Source organism: Aythya ferina (assembly GCF_964211825.1).
Source record: "Aythya ferina genome assembly, chromosome: 25".
In the NCBI taxonomy this organism is placed as follows: Eukaryota; Metazoa; Chordata; class Aves; order Anseriformes; family Anatidae; genus Aythya; species Aythya ferina.
Window position 1 is genome coordinate 3,073,717 of NC_140323.1, and position 20,985 is coordinate 3,094,701.

General features: G+C 42.0%; 1 protein-coding gene across 13 annotated transcripts in view; it reads right to left on the bottom strand.

The window, feature by feature from the left end:
- IGFN1 (immunoglobulin like and fibronectin type III domain containing 1) overlaps positions 1–18,286 on the bottom strand; it is a 34,451-nt gene extending 16,165 nt beyond the window's left edge. For 11 of the 13 annotated variants that reach the window (XM_084497663.1, XM_084497661.1, XM_084497671.1 and 8 more), the window contains exons 1-12: positions 18,161–18,286; positions 13,366–13,506; positions 9,373–9,439; positions 8,734–8,856; positions 6,471–6,610; positions 5,889–5,988; positions 4,942–4,989; positions 3,976–4,021; positions 3,030–3,204; positions 2,322–2,435; positions 1,544–1,715; positions 625–897 (exon numbers count right to left, since the gene is read on the bottom strand). In XM_084497663.1, the coding sequence (XP_084353789.1) occupies positions 625–897; positions 1,544–1,715; positions 2,322–2,435; positions 3,030–3,204; positions 3,976–4,021; positions 4,942–4,989; positions 5,889–5,988; positions 6,471–6,610; positions 8,734–8,856; positions 9,373–9,391 (1,210 nt within the window). In that variant the 5' untranslated portion in view covers positions 9,392–9,439; positions 13,366–13,506; positions 18,161–18,286. Of the gene's footprint in view, positions 1–624; positions 898–1,543; positions 1,716–2,321; positions 2,436–3,029; positions 3,205–3,975; positions 4,022–4,941; positions 4,990–5,888; positions 5,989–6,470; positions 6,611–8,733; positions 8,857–9,372; positions 9,440–13,365; positions 13,507–13,594; positions 13,723–18,160 lie in introns of those variants that run through there. The other 2 variants (XM_084497664.1, XM_084497665.1) reach the window with 2 other exon arrangements.
- Between the last annotated feature and the right edge of the window lie 2,699 nt (positions 18,287–20,985).

Genomic DNA, 20,985 nt, shown 5'->3' on the forward strand with positions numbered 1-20,985 from the left:
GACCACATTAAAAATAAATAAATAAATAAATCACGTGTCTTCTTGAACTCTGTCATGGTTGGTGTCGTGACCATGTCCCTGGGGAGCCTGTTCCAGTGCCTGACCACCCTCAGATGATGAACCTTTTCCTCATATCCAGCCTGAATCTTCTTTAACTGGAAGGCACATTTCCCACCTTCCTCTGAGCTGCTTCTAACCTGTTTAACCCCTACTTTGGAAAGAAAATACCATCTAGCAAGATGCCCTCTAAATTCCCTTGATTGTATGTATGCTGCATCCTCATTAAAAACACATGATAGGATATGGAGTATTTTTAGGTAAATGATGGAGAACATACTACTTCATAGTAGTACTATGTACTAAGTAGTACTACACAGTACATAATACTTCATACTTCTCCAACTGCAGAGGAAATAAACAAATAGAGCTTGTCTTAACTAATAAAAAAAAATGTCTCATCTGAAGAGAAAAGAAGGTCTAAACAGACCTTCATTTCTACAGATACACTTTAGGAACTTGAGGCTCCACAATTTGTTTCTCAGTGAGCAATAAGACAGTGAGAGGATTATTATCTTATTTACATGCTTCAGGCCAACACTGTGGGAAAAATATATTGTCACTTACACTCTACAAGAAGATAGGCATTGGAGGAACAGAGTCCAGTGTCGAGTGTGTACATGCCATTGTCAGAGGCCTCAACATCCTTGATAACAAGCTGATGGGTCAGACCGTCAGGGGTTATGGAGATCTGGTGCTTCTCACTTGCCTCAAGGGGGTGGGTTTTATGTAGCCACACAGCATCATAGCAAGGACTGCGTAGGATACACTCAAAGACAGCATTTCCCTTCTCAGGACAACGCACATCACGAAGTGGCTGCTGAAATCTCACAGGGATGGCTGGAAAGGAAAAAAAAAAAAAGAAAAAAGAGAAAACATAAAGGCTACAGAAAAGAAAAGAGTTACTTCTGTCTTCTCAGAAAAAACTTGCTGCAGCTGAAGGAAGAAAGACAAGAACTTGCCATGCCTGTGAACACTACTTCAGGCAGAAAAAAAATATAGACTAAGACATGCTCCTGTGCCCACTTCTACAGTATAGAGGGTCAGATTTTTGTCTTTATTATCTTAGTATAAGCATTTATACTACCCATCACTGTGATGTGCTGGTAATTTGTAGTCATTAATGTGTTTCAGCATCCTGATACTAGTAGTAAGGTTGACGGTTGTTATGCTGAGCTTACAAAAATAAACTGCAGCACAGGGTAAGTTAAGGAATTTGTCAACTGCCATCAAGAAGTCCAAAGGGTACTTGAACCTAGTCCAATTCCTTTGGACAACAAATGCAAAATCCATACCACATAATCACCCTCCAAATGCTTTTCACCTTTGTCATAAGGAGCAAACCGTTATTAAGCAACACAAAAAAGTCTTCTGTTGTCATCAACTTCGACTGCTGAGCTTTGCATATGCTCCTACATTAAACTTTCCAGCAAAAATAATTTCTTGATACAGCTGCAGATCACATACATCTAACTGAAATCCTTACATTCAGCATCCAGTTCAGTTGAGAAAACAGGTACATCTTCCACTCTGACTTGATATACGCCTGCATCTTCTGGCTGCACATCGTTGACAATGAAATTATACCTTTTCCCAATCCGCCTCAGGTAGTGCTTTCTGTATTCATCCCCTGTTCCATATCTGAGCCTCTCACCATCCTAGGAAGAGTAACAACATATTCTTAAAGACAACACACAACTAGCACAAGGCATTTCAAATAAATCAGGCCAAACTTTTGCTATTGATATCAATGAGTGGCAAGAGAGAAGTCTGCAATTTTACTGAAATGTATCTTCCAGTGGAACATCCACAACTCTGGTCACATGAGGATCACAGCAACACAACTACATAAATGGATGGGATGTTTTACTTCCTTGCTATCTTCTATCAAAGAAATGAATTAGAATCAAATATAACGCTGGAATTAAATCAGTCTGACTTTCTGATATAAGACTGCAGGATTTCTGCAACCTGAAAGACATTGTTAGAATTTACTCTTATCTGAAGAGCCCTTGAAGTAAAAAGGATGTCCGTAACTGAGAAATGTTCCCACTGTACTTGGATCTATAAATCCCGAGTGATATTCACCACCAAAGATTACGTGGACCCCCACACCAATACTTTTCCCTAATCAGTCAATGATTCTGTGATGGACAGACTATTTTAAGATGCGTATTTGCTCTCAGATACTGTCCAGCGGATCAAGCATTTAATGCAGACAACTACGGTGATTTACGACCTGGGCAACTCATCTTAAGCCTTACCTTAAGCACATAAATTTTGCTGTTACTATTTTTCAGGTCCATCTCTAGGCTAAATGTAGCAGTTCCATCCTTGTTGACTTTGATATGTTCCATGTTTCTGATACTGTTAATTAACTGCAAAGAAAGATACAAGAACTTGGTAAATGGTACAGCTGCCAAGACAGAAGTCCTTAAGCTGTTGAACAAATGTGAAACCTACCTTAAATCTGCACAGAAAAGAGCTACTTCTAACTTTTTGTATACAAGAAGCACCTGTGAATGTCCAGAGGTTCTTCTGGTGGGCAAATTGTGTTGTATATGCTATGCCCTGGTCATTCATATGCTACACAACCTCTACCTGTCGAGGTTTCTACATACTCTGTATGCAACAGGCAATTTTGACCCTCAGGCATATAACTCTTCAATGTTCTTATCACAGACAACTGAATACAGAATTTAGCTCTGTGGTTCAATAAAAGGATTACCCTAAGTTCACTATCCCCTAAAATGTATGAAGTCAACCTCAAAAAAGTAGGTAGCTTTTTCATCTGCATCAATATAGACATAGGACTATAAAACATGTTACAAATTGTTGCCTGTCATACAATAAAATTTTCATCTGTGATGCAATTTAGGAAGGTTTAGCACATTTTTAGAAGCTACTGAGGAACTGTAGGACTTGGCACCTTGTTAAAAATCAGTGCATTCAGTGTTTTCAGTTTGTCCTACCTCTCCTTGTTCACTCTCTGCATCCCTTCTCATCTCCTGAAGCTTTCTCAGCATGCCACGGAAGTCAGAAATTCCATACTTAATACAGATTTTCTCATAATCTCTTTTATCTGCATGTAGTAACAGTTGAAAGATTGCTTCTTTGTCGATTGTTTTTTGTTTTGGTGCTGGGGCCCTTAGAAACAGGGGGAAAAAAATCAAGAATTTTTGAAAGACAACAAGATGTCTTTTTTCTACAATTAATCCTCTTTCAGTTTACTCTCCATCATTTCTGTAGCTCACTTGCTCTTGTACATATAGACAAGAAAAGATACGACTCTTCTGGCACAGGCTTTCTGTATCTAGACTACCAAATGAAATGGTGTCAGGGAATAGTCTTGCCCTGGGACATATAGAACACTGTAAATTCAGCAGTCTGGATAATTACTTATCAGAACCACTGGCACAGTTTAGCCCAGGCCAACCTGTACTTTCCCAAATTATTTCTCAGCACAGTTCAAGATTTTGCATAGGCCAGAGATCATTCCCAGTAGGCAGTCTTTGCGGTTTCCTGCTGGGGAAGTAAAGGGAGCTCACCAATGGGCACATGGCAGACTACAGATGGCATGGGAACCAGGGCTCGGTCCCTGGTTGCCCAGAGAGATCATTACATGAAGATTTGCCACTCAGCCATGAAGTTACTTGTAAGCTAAAAATGGGAAAGTGGAGAAACGGACCTTTTAAAGCCAAAATCTTCTAGTGCAAAGGAACATACACCTCAAAGCAAGGTTGGTACCTCGTGTTTATCTCAGCCTCACAGACAGTAGCAAACTGTTCTGATATGTCTGTACATATGCTGTCTCACAGCAACTTTGGAAACAACATATTGGCACAAAGGTCTATGAAGTTACCATATCAAGAAACCTCTGAGAAGTGTAAAAATGGCCTTCATTATATGGAGACTTACCGCTTCCTCAGCAGCTTCCTGAGGTCCTGAAGCTTCTTCTTCAATTCTATTATGGGGGGGAAAACGACGACACACAGAGAGGGAGGGATTAAAACAACAACAGAAAAATCAGATACCCAACACTCTAAAATATGGTCCCGAAAAGAAGATAATGCAAAACAGCCCCCAGCAGGAGACCATTCCACTATTCTGTGTTTACCTCTGGTGATGTTTTTACCCTTTACGAAAAAACTGCTGTGAAGCTTACAAGTTCATCTGCCAAACTCATGTTCTTTTAGTGCCATTAAAGGTCACTGCTTCCTACGGAGCTTTCCTCTCTTTCTAGAGAGGACACTCTAGAAACCCACAATTTTCCAGCCACGTTAACATGTTTGATGAATTTGACAGCCAAAAATCCTTTTCTAGCACATACCTGGAATCATTATTTGTAATAGCTCAAAGCCATGTTTACAAATGTCACTTTACCCAAAGGTAAACAACAAGCAGAAAGTGCGGACTGAACACTAGAGATACATTAACCGTCTCTTACTTTATTTTATTTTATTTATTTAACAAGTTTGGGTGACTTTCAAAGCCATAAAAGACAGAAAACCTCCTAAAGAATTATACTACTGTTTGTTTCCTCAGAATGGAGACTAAATTACTTAATATCTCATTTGTTTCTGCTGCAATGTGTATACAAGATTAAATTCCTTCCCCTGATAAAGCTAGGGAGGCAGGTAGGTCCTGGTAATGTTTTCCTATTCCTTCCTCAAAGGCCTCTAGCACTTTCTCTGATACCATGCTAATAATATCACTGTTTCATTTTGTGTTTGCTCCTCCCCACCTCCTGTTTTTCTTTCACAGAGCAATGAAGAAGAATAAGTAAAAAATGTACTAGATAGATAAGTATTTGGAATGCAAAAAAAAAAGTGTATATATACATACATTTTTATATATATATATATATATATAAAAAAAACTCACCATCAGCAGACTGAGCAGGAACGTGTTGTGCTTTCCTCTTAAAGCCAACTGAGAGTTTAGAAGAGAAAACAAATGAAAAGCAATTCATAAGATGAACAAGATAACACAGACTAACATCAGTAAGCCTATGAACCATAAAATCTCTCCATCTGTCATCAGTGCAAGAGGAAATTCTAGTCTGGATTTCCTTGTTAGCTTGACACTGATGCCTAGTCATCCCTACCTATAATGCAACATTCCTATTGCAATTGCTTCTGTGCTTAGTGGATACTCTGTGCAATGGACGAGATTGTTTTTGCCCTTATAGTTGAAGCTTACAGTTTAAGTAATGGTAAGAAATATTATTTTCCTGCTTTAGAGATGGGGAGCCAAGGTGCAAGGATTATCTGACCAAATGCAGGTAATTGCCTTTTAAAATTCCATTATAGGCAGACAGGTGAAATGTAAACTTCCAATATAATCCATGTCCTGATCACATAGATTCGCAGAGCAGGTTTGTTATATTTTACTCATGAATTGCTTATTTCTCTCCACTGACTATGAAGAGAACCACAGAACCTGGTCAAGTGAAGACATCTGCACCATAAACATCTGAAGTGACATGTGATGGATCCCTAACAAAAGAAGATGGACCAACTTGTCCAACATGATTAAAAAATAAAAAAAAAGGATCAAGCCAATTTAACACTAAATCCAGAGCTTCTTGGCATGGTCTGGTGCACTGATGACAATATCCAGCTTCTCCTGTGTTGCCTTAAAGCTCATATTGTCATGGAGTCACCAAAGTTGGGGAAGTTGCAGAAGACCTCCAGTCCTCAATGACGTAGAAAATAGCCCTTCACACCAACGATACTTAGACAATACTCTGGGCACCCACCCCCAAGGGACAGTGAAGCCAATTACATGGGACCACAGGATATTTGGACTACAGAACTAGTCAGTCTTACCTTGTATGATCCTGAGGCCAGCAGAGCATGTAGCTTCCCCATATTCATTTATAGCAAAGCAACGATACACATCCGTGTCATCTGCAGTGAGTTTATTTATCTTAAAAAGAAGAACATAGTAAGAGCTTGCAGCCATGTACTGCAGTTCATTTATTCAACTTGTAATAAAACAGCTACTTGGTGAAATTTCAGATCTTTCTTCTGTTCTCAGAATGACTCAAAAAATGGCTCAGTTGACTTTGTGCTATTTCAGACCTGATGATATCTATATATTCTTTTATTTGTGAAATAGTTAGACCCTTTTGCTCTTTCGGCACTTTTTAAAAGAATAAATTATCAGAATGTCATCATCTCTAGTATTTGCAATCTGCACCTATTTTGACCTTCAGCTTCTCTTCCTGTTTCACCCTGAATGTCATTATATGGGTGGAGTGATGCAATTCAGTCCTGAGCTGTGTTTTAGGCTTTTCTAGTAGTTGATTACCTAACCACTTTTGCTAGATGCTGATGTTTCCACCCCGATAGCCCACTGCAGGCTTCCCCTTTTCATTATGTGTCCTGTCCACAGTATTTGATCTTTACCTTCAGAATGTATTCACTTGTAACTTCACTGAAGAATATTTCATATTTGTCAGGATTGTCCATTTCTCCTTTTGCACGCCTCCATTTTACCTCAGGGGTTGGAACACCTTTGACCACTGCTCTGAAAATGGCATTTTTACCTTTTGAAAGAGGCAAGAAATTAGTTATTGAAGACAAGCTTGAGCATAAGGATTCTCACGCCAGGCTCCTTGTGTTATTGATAAAGTGACCCTCAGAGTGAGCCATTTTTGCTGTTTTGGACAGAGACATTCTTTAAAAATAATTCTTTTGGTTCTCCCTGTGAAGAATGCCTAAATTACCAATTTAATTTGGAGGAATTTGAACATTTAATGTAAGATACCTGCAATAACCTAATAACCTTGACCAAAATTGTGCCAGTAGCACATCTAAGATGAACTTGTTATAGCTCTGTTGATTACAGAAATGATTAGAGGGTGTTAGCAGTCATGGCTGGCAGGCTAACACCCCATTTAAAGACCTTTTATGGTTGAATATAGACAAACCCTGTCATTATTGACACAGGGAAAAGTGCCACAGCCTAGACTTGAACTAAGGGACTAATTCCCTTGCACTCCAAACACACAGGCTCTGCTATCTGAAGAGGCAAGGAAGGGAGAAGAGAACAGGATTCACCTGTGAGGTCTCTCCATCTCTCCTCCTCTAATAACCTGAGTATAGGTTATTATATGAGTATATAGGTATAATATGAGTATATGCAGCTGACCACTGAAATCTCCAACAGCTGCAAAGTCTTAGGAGACATAAAACAACTAATCAGAGAAGTGACTCATGTGTAGGTAAGTGGGAGTGTCACACTGGAATAGAAAAGGAGATGAGTGGATGTTGCTCAGGGAGGAAATGATTACTATCTTTCCTTTGTAATAGTTTTGGTCTTCAGATGACCAACAATGTTAAAATGTCTCCCCAGAAAGTCTTGCAATATTTCCCACACCCTTCTGCAGTCACCAGCAAAAAAATATATATGATGCAGCAAGATCTGTTGGCCATGCAGCCAACAGATTCTTACGAAAAGAATCTTTCTTCATAATTTTTCCAAAATTGCAGTACCAGAACTATTATTAAAGTCTGAATCCAATTGATTACACTTTTGACAAATTGTAATGGCTTGGAGTACCAGCTAATCCATGCACTGAATGAAATGATGCAACAATACAATTAAAGAAACTTAGAGTGCATCTGCATAGACACTGAATGCTCTTTACGCAATGGATGACCTTAACGCCCTAATATTGTGTATATGGACCATGCAGAACCTACATTAAATGAAATAATATAGAAAGTTTAGATAGTATGACCGACCAGTGTTTTGGTTCATGCCTGAAACTGGCAGGCAAAAGGCAGGTGGTGGAGGTTGGATGCACCACTAGAGGCCACTGTGCTCCTTCTTAACATTTCAATGGCCATTGGAAATGGACACATGGGTGTGACAACACTGAAATCCAGGGTGCTAGAAAATCTTTAGGCTCGTGAGGAAGGAAGTGCTACACGAACTATGCAGGCTATCCACTCCAAAAAGGTACTTGCTGCAAGGGTAGAAAGATTACTGGAAAGCTTCCCATTGATTTTGCACCTTGGCTCATTATTTGCCTCCTCTCTACACTATGCACAATTTGCATTGCTTCTTGCTGAAGAACTACAGCCTAAATAGCACCAGCGGTTCCTCTTACTTTAAAAGGCAGCTAACCTTGTGCTGAACGTGCATGAATCAAGTTAGTGAAACAGGAAAATAAAAATCATAGAATCATTCAGGTTGAAAAAGACCTCAAGATCGTCTAGTCCAACCATCCACCACCTACCACCAATATTGCCCACTAAACCACATCCCTAAGTACCACATCTACCCTCTCCTTAAACACCTCCAGGGACAGTGACTCCACTACTTCCCTGGGCAACCCATTCCAATGAACATTTTTCAAGGTGTTTAACCTTTTGCTACAAAATACTTACCTTGAGATCTTCCTGCAATAATTCACAGGATTTGTTGTATACACTAGGAGCCATATTTTGATTGCACATACAATAGTTAATACTTAGGAGAACTCCAGCAGTACTAATGGAACTTTCCTAAGTAGTACATAGACTTTGGCCACACAATACTTTTTGTGTCAAATCTCTTTAGAAACTAGCTTGATTTAATCTGGAAAATTGACATAGGATAGACATGGAATCAAGCCTTTGGGTCTGTGACTTTTTTTTTTTTTTTTTTTTTAAAGAATCTCACCTTCCTGCAATGTTAGAGTGACAGGTTTCCTCTCAAAGTCAGGTGTACTGCATCCTTCTGGAATCCTATCCACAAATTGGGCAATATTTACTCCTGGGATAGAAGATTTCTTGTAGGATTTCACTAGAAAGGCAAGGAAAATACATTCAATTAAGATAATGCGTTTGTGTTTCAGAAATGTTCATGCAATCTGCATCACCTCCCTGTAGAACAGGGAGGGTTTCTACTCTGCTCCACTTGGACAAGAAAGGAACCATCCATTCTCGTACTTCAGGATGGGAATGTATCCACAGGCTGGAGCATTAAGGTCTGTGATTTTGTGTTGACTTATTGCACAGCTGTGGCTGGAGTGAGAAAATTTGCGATCAAGATAAAAGTCCAGGGCCACAACAGCTTACACACCTAGCAGTGTTTTGGACGGAGAATGCTTTTACGTCAGTCATTATTCCAAAGAAAAATTCAAAGTCTGGCATGAGGAAAACCCAATTGCAAAGGTCAGCAGAACCTGATGGGCCAGTTTCTGGTGTCTCTCCTGGTGGTGGTGAGAGACAGACACCTAATTGCCAAACAACACCAAAAGCAAGTTGGGCTTATTCTCAGGGTTAGTCCAGATAGCCACAGCTGTGGCTGTTCTCTCACCTGCCCGATGGCTTGTCATGATGCTGTGCTCAGCTCAGCTGCTTGTGGTCAGCACAAATAGGCTCTCCTGTGAAGAAGGCAAAACATTTCATTATTTACAGGTCACAAAGGAAATGAAAGACCTTAATCCTGCTCACCTTTATGATGCAGTTTGCCCTTCCTTGCTTGCTACATCCCCAGCATCCCAGTTGAGAAATGCCTGACAGTCAACACAGCTCTTCCACCTCTTTCCAAATCACATCATGACAGTTTTGAACCATAAGCATGATGCAAAACGGGTAGGAAAATGGCTAGTGGGGCTAAACTGAAAACAAACACATCTAACAGCATCCCTCTGACACATCGTCCATTTACATGTCATCTGGCTTTCCTCCAAAGACCTCCTCTCATGTTTCAAGCAAATATTACACCACATGGCACTCACGCGCTGAGTTCTGATGGATGGCAAGAGCAGTTGCTGAGAAGAAAGCCACAGAGATGGATGTCTAAACTGGGGCACGAAGCAGAAGCACATCCTGATCTAAGTAAGCTCGTCTAAATTAGCAACAGACCTGAGAGCAGACTTTAAGCTAGTATTTACTCTAGAAGGAAATGGTGAAATGTGAACTTGGCATTAACTAGTTATTGTTATAGATCACTCATGTGACCCTCTGTCAAAGGTGTCTCTTTCCCTGTATTTATAAAGTGGACAGCATATAATGTAACACATCACTGTCTTGCAAGCAAATTGTGAAGGCAGATTTCTTGTCATATGAGAGATGGTCAGAAACTATAGAGTTACTGCAGCCCTGAAAGAGCAATTAGATTAGATTCCCATGTGGGATTAATGCTATGTCTCTGCTTACCCGTCTGCACTCCTTTGCTCAACACAGTCCAACCGTGTTGTGACTGCAACCCTTACCAGTTTTAAAAGGAAGAGGGACTTTGACAGCACACCTTTCACCTTCTTTCTGTTTCCTGTATCAACTGACGTTCATGCAACCATGAATTGCCACACTACACCTGATGGAAACACTGGGTAAGACTAAGTTTACATATCCACACACACTAGCTGGAACACTGATATTTTGGCATTATCTTATACCTTCTACTGTAAAAATCTATTTGTGGTGTTGTAAAAATTACAAATGAAGGGAATGAACAGCTCGTGGGAGGGAAAAATGCAAAACTGAAATGATTAAAAGATGATTCCAGGTTGTACCAGGCAAGGCACTGCACAGCAAGTGGCAGAGCTCTTCAGAGACTCTTAATCACCATCTCCTGATGAAATTCATTTGTCCTCCAAAGTACTGAACTGTATTAATAGCAAACACTATAATCCCCTCCTGCCTTTCACAGTCTTGCATCTTCCTAAACATGTCACCACTCCAGGAGCTGAAATGTCTAACTCTACACAAATGTGACTACTTGTCATTAACTTGCAACAGTATTCCCCTAAGATGTCTTTATGTTAGGCTTACATTCACCCTTCACTTCTCAAGGCTTCTTCCCTTCTACATTAGGCAGTTCTGACAAGCATCTATACCGAAACATGAACGTGGGCCTCAGGTCCAAAGCTGTTAAGAAATTTATTTTTTTCTTATGTTATCACGTGTCAAGTCAATCAAGGGTTTTCAGGTGTGACTGTGGACATATGCTAACGTAATTCCAAACTATAAAGAGATGGCTACATTCAAACCTAGCTGAAAAAATAAAAATACTGACGATATTCATACAGATAGTAATAGACATCATACTTGCATCCTCTCAATATGCACTGTGTAAACTGCTGAGTTAACATGGTCTTAAATATTTCAGAAATTGACATGGATTAAAGATAAGCTGCTGTGAGTCCTTAAACTCCTGTGAATTCTTGTCTTCTGGAGAGTGAGACAGAAGCATCCTAATGCCACACACTGACTGCACAGTTAAAATAACATCGCCAGGATATGCAAGAGAACATTCCTTCAGTGGAATTAATCCAACCACGTCACATTTTCTAGTGTCTTCCATGTTAAATGTGGATTGGAAATACTGTATCTGCTGGCACAAAAACTTTCAGAATATGTCCTGCTTACTTTTAAAATTTCTACTCCATTATTACAAGAATAACCTTGTTTTTTTTACTTTGACTTCAGTTTAATCCTAGAAAAAATAAATCACAGGCTTTTTTATTTGGTTGTTTGTTTTTTAAAGATATGAAAGACAGCAAAAACCTTCCGAAAATTGTCATGGCAGAATTTATATCTCCACTCACAGTTGCCTGAACCAAAGCTCTCTGCACTAAGATGATCACTGATGTTGCCGTTTAGTCAAAAGAGGCAGACAAATGCTTCCGAAGGGCAACCAACCCCTCCTCTATGAAATGCTCTTTACCGACAGTCCTAGCATAACAGGGCTAATACTGGAAATAGCTCAACACTCTCAGAAAAACAGAGGACTTCATCCGCTAGCCTCATTCAGATAACCAAGATAAGACTTGGCTATTTCTTATCCCGTGTAGAAGTCCATCTGGTTTTCAGGGGCGGAGATGTCCCCTTTGGAGACAGTGGCAAAGTTTCCACTGCTGTGAATGCAGAATAGAAGCAAACCCTTGACTACTGACAACATTTTTAAACTAACAAAATAAACCAGACAGCCTGACGGGATGGGAGGCTTGCCTTTCAGCCTGTGTATCTATCAATCTGGACGAGACAGTGCAAAAGCCCGTTCCCTTTTGTACTATGACTGGGCGCTAGTGGTAGGGCCATAAATCAGCTAAGTGAATGAGGAAAACATTTGGAAGTCACAGGATTTGGTGGTACTAGTGATGTCACAAGTAGTTATTTATGGGGTTCAGACAGTAGAACACAGACGAGTTATGACATAACTGCTGGCAGAGACTGGTGAGCAAAATTAGGCAAACCTGCAGAGAAGTGACAGGCAGCAAGCAAGCGATTCATATGCAGGTGATGGATCCAGGGGCATGGGACCTACTATTGGCACAAGCACAGCACGGGTGGGGTACAAAGCCATTAGCACAGACCACAATAGAAGATTTAAATCAGTATAATAAATTAATCAGCAACAGATGCAGCATTCTATTTCTCTTTGTAATGCATAAAAATCAGGACAGTTCCAACACAGTGAACATTCAAATTGTGTGTTCAGTCCCAAATCCAAGCTGTGTTTTACACTAGCACATCCAGATACTCATTGAGAAGAATAATCTCCCACCTAAAATTTCTCTTTTAGCTTTGGGTAGGCTTTGTTTGATTGTTTGTTAACATTAAATAATATTTTGAGTTTGAGTCTTCCAATTTCAGAAGATTTTTTAAAGGAAAGTCTCATACTTCTGTTAGAGCCGCAAAACTGAAGGCCAGCAACTGTCAGAAGTGCAACTTCATGAAAATTTTTGAGTAGGTCACAGAGGGGGAATGCCACAAGTACTCCTGTGATGAATGGAGACCTTGTATAGAGCGAGGAGGAATGCCCAAGGATCAGATTTTATGTGACTTATTCCTTTGGAAAATCTATATTTGGCTTGATCTTCTCTTCTGCCTCAGGGATTATGAATGTAATGCTCATGCCATCTACAATTTATGTATGCACACACCAGATACCATAATTTCTTTCATAACAGACACACATTTTCATACAGTCGATGAATTTACAGCAAGTATTGCAAAGCAAATGCAAGTTTTACTTAATGTCCAGAAGAAAAAACAACTTATCCATACTTGCTGCCACAAGAAGCAACGCCTGCAAGACAACAAATCGTAGAAAAGAGAATATACCTGTGCTACATGTCACACATTAGCTCCATGGGAAACTTGCAGCAGGTCTCCTAGAGCCTGCCTTCTACCCAGGGAAATTAGCTCTCACTGTAGGACTCCATCATTCCCAGAAAATTTACAAGCAATTTACAGACCACAGCAACACAGAGTCTACGAGACAGCAAAGGTTGCAGCTCATCCCCCCAGCTCTGTATCACCCGCACACAAATCTCAGTGACAGCATGACCAAACTCACTACCTTACAGGCTGAGCTTCTGAGCTGATCCTGCTTTAACTCAACACTGTGCCTCCTAGGACCGCAGTCGCTTTGTCCGTTGATTCAGATGACAGAGCTCTTCAAAGCTGTTCAAGAGGTCTCTCGGTCACAGATATCCGCGATCTGTATGGAAGAAGCCACATCCCTTATTAATCTGCCCTAAATATCATTAAATGGGAGAAGAAACAGTACATTCTTGTCCCCTTCGCACCTCTCCGCTCTCCTGGAAGGCAAGCCTGGGCTCAGTAGCTGCCTAGCCGGGATGTCTACGCTGCACTGCGAGCGGTTGTGGGGAGTTGGTTATACACCCCCTACATTCCCACTGCAGCATGGGAGGCACACTTGAACCCGGCAAGCCTCAAGCAAGGCAGTTGGCCAGCTTGGTCATATGCGACCATCAGTCACGGCAACGGTGCATTTCCAAGTGCCAGCTGGGTCAAGACTTTGTGCCACAAGGGACAAACATTTGTGTGGATCAATGGTTTGTTCAAGGAAAGGACAAGCTGTACGTCCAAGTTTTGTAGGACACACCAGTAGATGGGTTCTCAGAGGTCACGAGTCCGTAGGAGAGCTCATCATTCCTTAGCAGAGAAGTAAGACCAGTGGATTCTGGCATTTGTGCATTGGGAAACCAAGCCTGGGCTTGGTCTTCATAGTAGAACACAGACTGGGAGACTCTTGAGAGGTCTGAAGGAAATAGTTCCTTCACACGGTTCACATGCTGTCATGGCTAGCAGAACCAGAACAAGGTTTCTTTTGGTGTCCCATCAAATTACAAGTTCTAAAACCCGTAATTAATGGGAAGGGAACATACAGTACACACTTGGTCCTGTAACTAAGACTCGTGTTATATTGGTCAAGGACAGAAGGCCCATGAAGGGCACCATTTCCACTAGTCTCAGAGAATTGAGCTTTCAGTGGAAGAGACACTGGTGGTGGCAGCACCATCTGGCAACTGTTCCAACCCAGAGATGGAATCCTACACCCATAGAATGCTTTGTGTTGGAAGGGACCTTAAAGACCATCTAATTCCAACCCCTCTGCCATAGGCAAGACACCTTCCACTAGACCGGGTTGCTCAAACCTGGTCAAGAGCTTCTTTGCAGGGCTAGGGAACATCATTTTGATTGGCAATTTAAAAGGGAAACAGGAAAATTTCTTCTTTCTTCCTGACAGTTATGGCTGATGACGATATTTACACCTTTCTAAATCATAAGAAAACAACATCAGTATAGGAAAATTTGATCGCTCAAGGTGATCTTAGGGCTAAGACCATTCAGTTTTACATCTGTTGTTACATTTGCAGTAGTAAAAAAGTAGAAGCAAGCCAAGAAATTAAGACAGTGCCTTTCATCTGCTGCTGAAAAAACTTTGACACAGCAGCAGACACCACCTTCTAGCGTCCTAGTGGGTTTCCCATGACCTGTTCATTGCCTAATGATCATCCCAAAAATAATTCCTTGAATGTTAGTCTCATGGGCGCAGGGCAGCAGTTGTATCACGCAGTTCTTTGGGAACTGATGTCTTAACAGTGAGCTGTTAAGACAGTGAGCTGTTCTTATTCACCTTGAATAAGAACAGCTGCTTCACAAGTCTCTGAAGACGGTAACACTTCACGTAAGCCATGGGATGCACCCCATTGACTGGTTTCTACTGAAACCTGAATTCAGTTCTCACCAGCTGTTGCAAAAGCCTTCCACTTAGCAGTTAGCCCAACTAGAGGATGTAAGCTATCCAGAGCCGTGAGGCTTACTGCGGCTCCCCTACCTACATACGCTCCTCACTGAAAATTGCATTGCCAATGGTATTTAGTCTCAAATCACATTTAGCTCTTGGAGTCAGCCTGAATGGCTGAGGAACTCCTAGCTATGTAGATAGCTGGTTCCAGCAAGCACCAGGAGAGCCACAATTCTGCCTGGTGCACTGGACCTAGACCTAATAAGGCTTTGTCTTATTTCCAGCCCTGGTTCACATAGGTTTTGCTGGGTGATGGGGGGGAAGGGATGGAGACCTCTCCTATAAGGGACTGATAACCTAAAACCATCTGTGACCGAGTAAACCCCTCCAAGAGGCTGACCTTCTTCCATTTCACAGCTTGTTTTCCACCCGCCCACCCAAAAGTCCTGTTAACCCCTGCATGCCAGTGGATAAGCTAACACATACCATTGAAAACCCGCAAAATGTCAGAACGAAGCCCTGTACATTCAGCAGCGGTCACCACTTTCAATGCAAAGAGGGTGCTTTTTTCCCTGGAAGCAAGTTCATTCCCCTAATGAAGGGCAGTGAAGAAGTGTCAAGAGGCAACAGCTGCAGGACAGATATTTCAGGACTGAATTTAAAAGTACATTTTAATTAGAAACAGAAGATTGGAAGAATTGTGTTTTCTCTATAATTCCCATCCTCTTTGGTATACATGAAATCACCAGTCAGAACTGGTAGATGACTGGCACAACTCTTCCTAGAGACTATTGGTGCCTACTACATGGCCCAGACAGAGCAAGGACTAAAGAAATTAAGACCTGAAGAGTCCAAAAAGCTGAATAGATTTTCCAGTCTGCCAACAGACAACCAAGGTCAAAAGCCTCCCATTAGAGCCACTTGGCCAAGCCACACCATCCTCGGCAGCACGGGTATCTGGTCAGTCACTGCACTGAAGGTCAGGGTGATGTCAGCGGGGCCTTTGGGCAGAAATATTCAGAGATAAGCAGTGGGTCAAGATGTACAAAGCTCAGGTACAACATCCACTTTGGCATATTAGCAGCAAGATTCTCACAAACACAATATTTGAAAATACAATATGAAAAAAAGTTGCATTCAATTAAGGATGGGTAAGGGCATAGAAAATGGAATAAAAGTCTAAATTCGGCAAAGGCTATCATTTACCTGCAGCCCTATGTACTATATTCAATCAGGTGGATCTGACAGTACTGGTCTCGCTGGTCATGTACATGTACAGAGACATTCCTTCCATCAGATCACGCTAGGAATTAAATGGATCACAGAACAGCATTTATTTTTTTTACCAGGAAAGCACCCTGCATCAGGATGAGCAATAGTCACACCATGCACATGGCTGCCCCAGATGAGTCTTCTGGACTCACATTTGATTTTATATAAATGTGGTGCCCCAAAAACTCACGGTTCCATCTCAGCAGATGTCCATGCCCAACCCAGCCCCTCAACACCAGATCACCCATGCTGTACATTGCAGAAGAAATTTAAGGGACTATTTTAGAGCCCAAAGCCTTGGTTATTTTTACATCCCACATCCAAGATGCCAGTTTCCCAGTAAGCTGAGGTCCATCATCACTATTCATACAACGCCATGATTAAACCCACCACAGTTAGCTGGATTTTCACACACTGAGATGCAACTCAATATACAGAAAAGATTAAAAGCAGTGGAACAAATTCAAGAAGCACCAGTACTCCACTTTCACACTGCAGATTAGCTCCCTCCTTCCCACGGTGTACAGAATGCCTACTATTTCCTTCAGGACTGATTTAATCTGTTTGCATCCATGACTGACTGAAGGGGGTTGCAAGCACAATCCAGAATTTAAACGGAGCCAGGCTGCCTCTAAACCTGATATTCCTACTTTTCTCTTGTGGTAGCTGCCCACTTTGCTGCATGCTCCAAAGCCTGAGCTGGCCAGTATTTGGAATTTACTTGCTGTTTCGCGTTTGGGAAAACAAAATAGATGGCAATAGGGTTTTTAACATGGACTCAGCAAGTATGTGATTAAACATCAACATAGTACCAGACTTAGCAGCCCTTCAGTACTTTTCACCCCTCCCTGAGACACTAACAAAAATTATATTTTAAACACATTGACCTCTTTAATGAATGTAGAGAATAAGGTATGCTTTAGCTGCTTTCATGTGACTCCATATGGTTACTGGGATCTGCCAAACATCTTCTGCACCAGTTACAGTTATATGTGTATGTTTGAACCATTCCACGTGCACCAGCACTCGAGCACGCACTCACTGCACAGTAAGGCAAGCTGCGCTATTCAGATGCCGCAAGGGATTCAAGTTATGAGACTTCTTCTCATTCCCCCCACTTTAAATTTACATGCAAAAAGAGCACCTAATAAATACCCCACTTCTGATTTGTTTCCCCAACCTGCCAGTAGCAACAGATGAGAAATGCCCAGTCCTCACATTACAAACTATTTTAATATTTCATACCCTCACATGCAAGGAAGTTTGTCACTGAAACAAATACTACAGAAAATCCCTCTGAAATTCCAAGAAGCCACAGCACACGCTGCCTTCCCACTTTCTTTGCAGGATGCCTGAACATTATTTTCAACATTGTTCTAGTACTGCTCTGCCTGTCCTTTGCCTGCACAAGTTAATGCCTGGCACCCACAGAGGTGACAGAGGACTCCCTTTGCTGGGAATGCTGCCCCATTCCTTCTGTAGGCTGTCCTCTGTCAAACTGTATCCAGCACTCAATTGTCAGAATAAAATAAGTCTTACCCAGAACTAGAAAATTATGCCAGCACACAACAGAGAAATAATTGAAATAGAAAGAAATAACCATGATGGAAGGAGAGGATGTCTCTCCCCTTCAGCCCCTGCTTGCCCCAGGAATCTGACAATTTCACCAAAAGGTCACAGAGTTTTCCTTTATGTGGGTATAGAACTAGCGGTGTCCACTATTCCCCACCGGTCAGCTTTTCTGCCTTGTGAAGGTGATCACACGGAGCTCAAACATGCCTTTAGCTAACAGCAACCACAGCTACTCAAACAGGTAAAAAGCACTGACCTACACACGTCTCCCAAGAGTCCTCTTCTACTCGGCGTGCTGTCAAAGCTGCAGCTCCCGTGTCCTTTCTGCAGTCAGTGCTCAGCTGTGGGATCAGTGCTGGGTCTCTGGGATCCTCCTCAGCTGCTCCCTGTCTCAACTTCTGCCTCTCCTTCTCTCACACTTAATCTCTCTCTCTCGCCCTCTCCCTCTAGTAGAGGAAGCCTGTCACAGAGCTGTTAGCCTGTGAGACATGCAGATGATTTTTTTTTTTTTTTACGGGAACCTGATGCACCTGTCTCCTATTTGTTATTATTTCAGTCCATACCAGTAAGGGTGCTGGACAAATCTGAGATGATTAACATAATTCTTCAATATTTGACAAGTAGTTTGGAGTGGTGCTTTTTCTGCAGATTGTGTTTCCTCTTCGCCGTGATTCATTAAAAACTTTCATACAACTGAACGGCCCTGTATGTTCTAAAGGAAACTGTAGCTTAATTGCCTTGAAACCAATCTCAGGAATAATTAGGGTTACTAATTGATCAGATAAGTTGAACTTTGATTAAAGTGAGTGGCCAAGCACATTTAAGAATAGGTCTTCTCAAAAAATGCTGCTTTCTTAAAGAACTCTCTGAAAACACAATTTCCTCAGACTGCTGAGGGTGGTGGGCACCCACAGACCACCCAAAGCTCTTCTTGCTCCCCCCTCTTCCAGGTCTGAGTTGCTGGCTTGTCTGGTGTTTCATTGCCCATGTTGCTAGCCACAGGGACAGAGTAACACCTTGGGTGATAATTTCAGTTGTATTCTGTAACTTAAAAAGCAATACTAAAAATGCAATACTGTGAGGCAGGACAGACAGGAGCACATGGACACTTCTAAAAAGCAGATGGTAATGTACAGCAGCTTATTGTCTTCAGGGAAGAGTACAGGTCTGTAGGATAGGCTGGACACGAAGCACTTCAAGTGCTAAAAGGTGGACAAACTCCAGACCCCCAGCAACGTGACCTAGCCTGGAATCAGGCTGCCTAGTGCAATGCTATCCAACAGGAGAAGCAAGAATCTAAGGCAAACGTCATTTTAAAATGTTTTGTTTCTAACCATTTAAATGGTTACTCTGCAATGGTGCAGCCTCACCATCGCTACTGAGTTCAGTTTGGGCACCACGGTACAAAAAGGAAATAAAACTACTACAGAGTGCCCAAAGGTGGGCTACAAGATGGTGAAGGGCCTGAGGGGAAGACGTGTGAGGAGCGGCTGAGGTGCCTGGGTTTGTTGGGCCCAGAGCAGAGCAGGCCGAGGGGAGGCCTCATGGCCGCCTGCGGCTCCCTCACAGGGAGCGGGGGGGCAGGCGCTGAGCTCTGCTCTCCGGGGACAGCGACAGGACCCGAGGGGACAGCATGGAGCTGGGACACGGGAGGGTCTGGCTTGGGGTGAGGGAGAGGTTCTGCACCCAGAGGTGCTCGGGCGCTGGGGCAGGCTCCCCAGGGACGTGGCCACAGCACTGAGCTGAGTTCAAGAAGCATTTGGACAACGCTCCCAGATACAGGTTCTGATTTTTGGTCCTGTGTGGAGCCTGGAGGTGGACCTGATGATCCTGGTGGGTTCCTTCCAACTTGGGATTTTCTAGATTCTATGAATGTAAGCCCCCTCACACCAAGCAATGAGCCCCTTACCCTGCTGTGTAAAACCATACCTCCAACGCACCAAGACTGGCTAAGCAACTAATCACAAAGAAAGCCCAGCAAGAGGTACCAAGATAAAGTAGCAGGAGAACAGGATGTTTGCATTTTATGTGCTTCCAAGAAACCAGCTAACTCCCTAACTCCTTTAGTACAAATTAAATAGTTTTCTCCCCAGTCAATCGCTAAGTATTCTTCGTGTTGGTGAGATAGCTTGGACTGTCCCACAGTTTGCTGAGATAATACAGGAACAGATTTAAGTCATTAAGGTGCAGGTGGCAAATCCCAGCGAATCACATTTACACATCTTTATGCACATTTACAGCCAGCAAAATGCAAAGGGTCTGCCTCAAAAAGTAGGGAAGTACTAACAACACAGGAGATACTAAACTCAGTCTGATAAACTTGAAAATGTCCCAGTTACCAGACCTCAGAAACCCAAAGGGCAGCCTTATGTAACGTGCTTTACTTAGCAATCCTCTGGCACATCCCTTTCCAATAACTTGCTTCAATGATTTGTAAGCCTGGGCATTCCCTTCCTTTTGACAGCTCTCATAAAGATTATTTCCCTTCAGACATGTGAGAGAAGACTCCACTGGAAACCCACCAAATTCTATGAGCTGACCTGAAGATGTCAGATTCCAACAGTATTTCATCCTAGATTAGCAAGTGGTTATTGGTTGTCTCAAACTTGCATCTGTCAGGAATGAAAATTCTTTGCCAAAATAAGCTATTCAGGTTTATTTACGACGTAGACAGATTTTGTTACTCTCCCACAGAGTATTATCCTAAAGCACAGCCAGCTCAGCCAGCCCTGTTCCTCTACACTTCTATGTTTGCAACCCAGTCATTGAATTGTCTGTCAGCAGTTGTACTGAGAGCACAAAAATCTCACTTCTCAATCAAATGAGGATAAAATGCAGAAATGGGCAACCAGTGCAATAATCCTGAGAACCCAGAGCCTTTATTGTGAAAGAGCAAGAAGACAATCCACTCTGTGCTCTTCTCAAGCTTTATGCTCAAGAGACATGGAGTCTCAACGAGGTGGACATGGACACTAAGAGACAGTTGTACAAGTTGCCTAATGTATAATACCTTGGACAGCTAAGGCAAGTTGCTAAAATGCTTTAAAATGCTACAGTCACTGCTTTCTTGTAGTGCAGCTA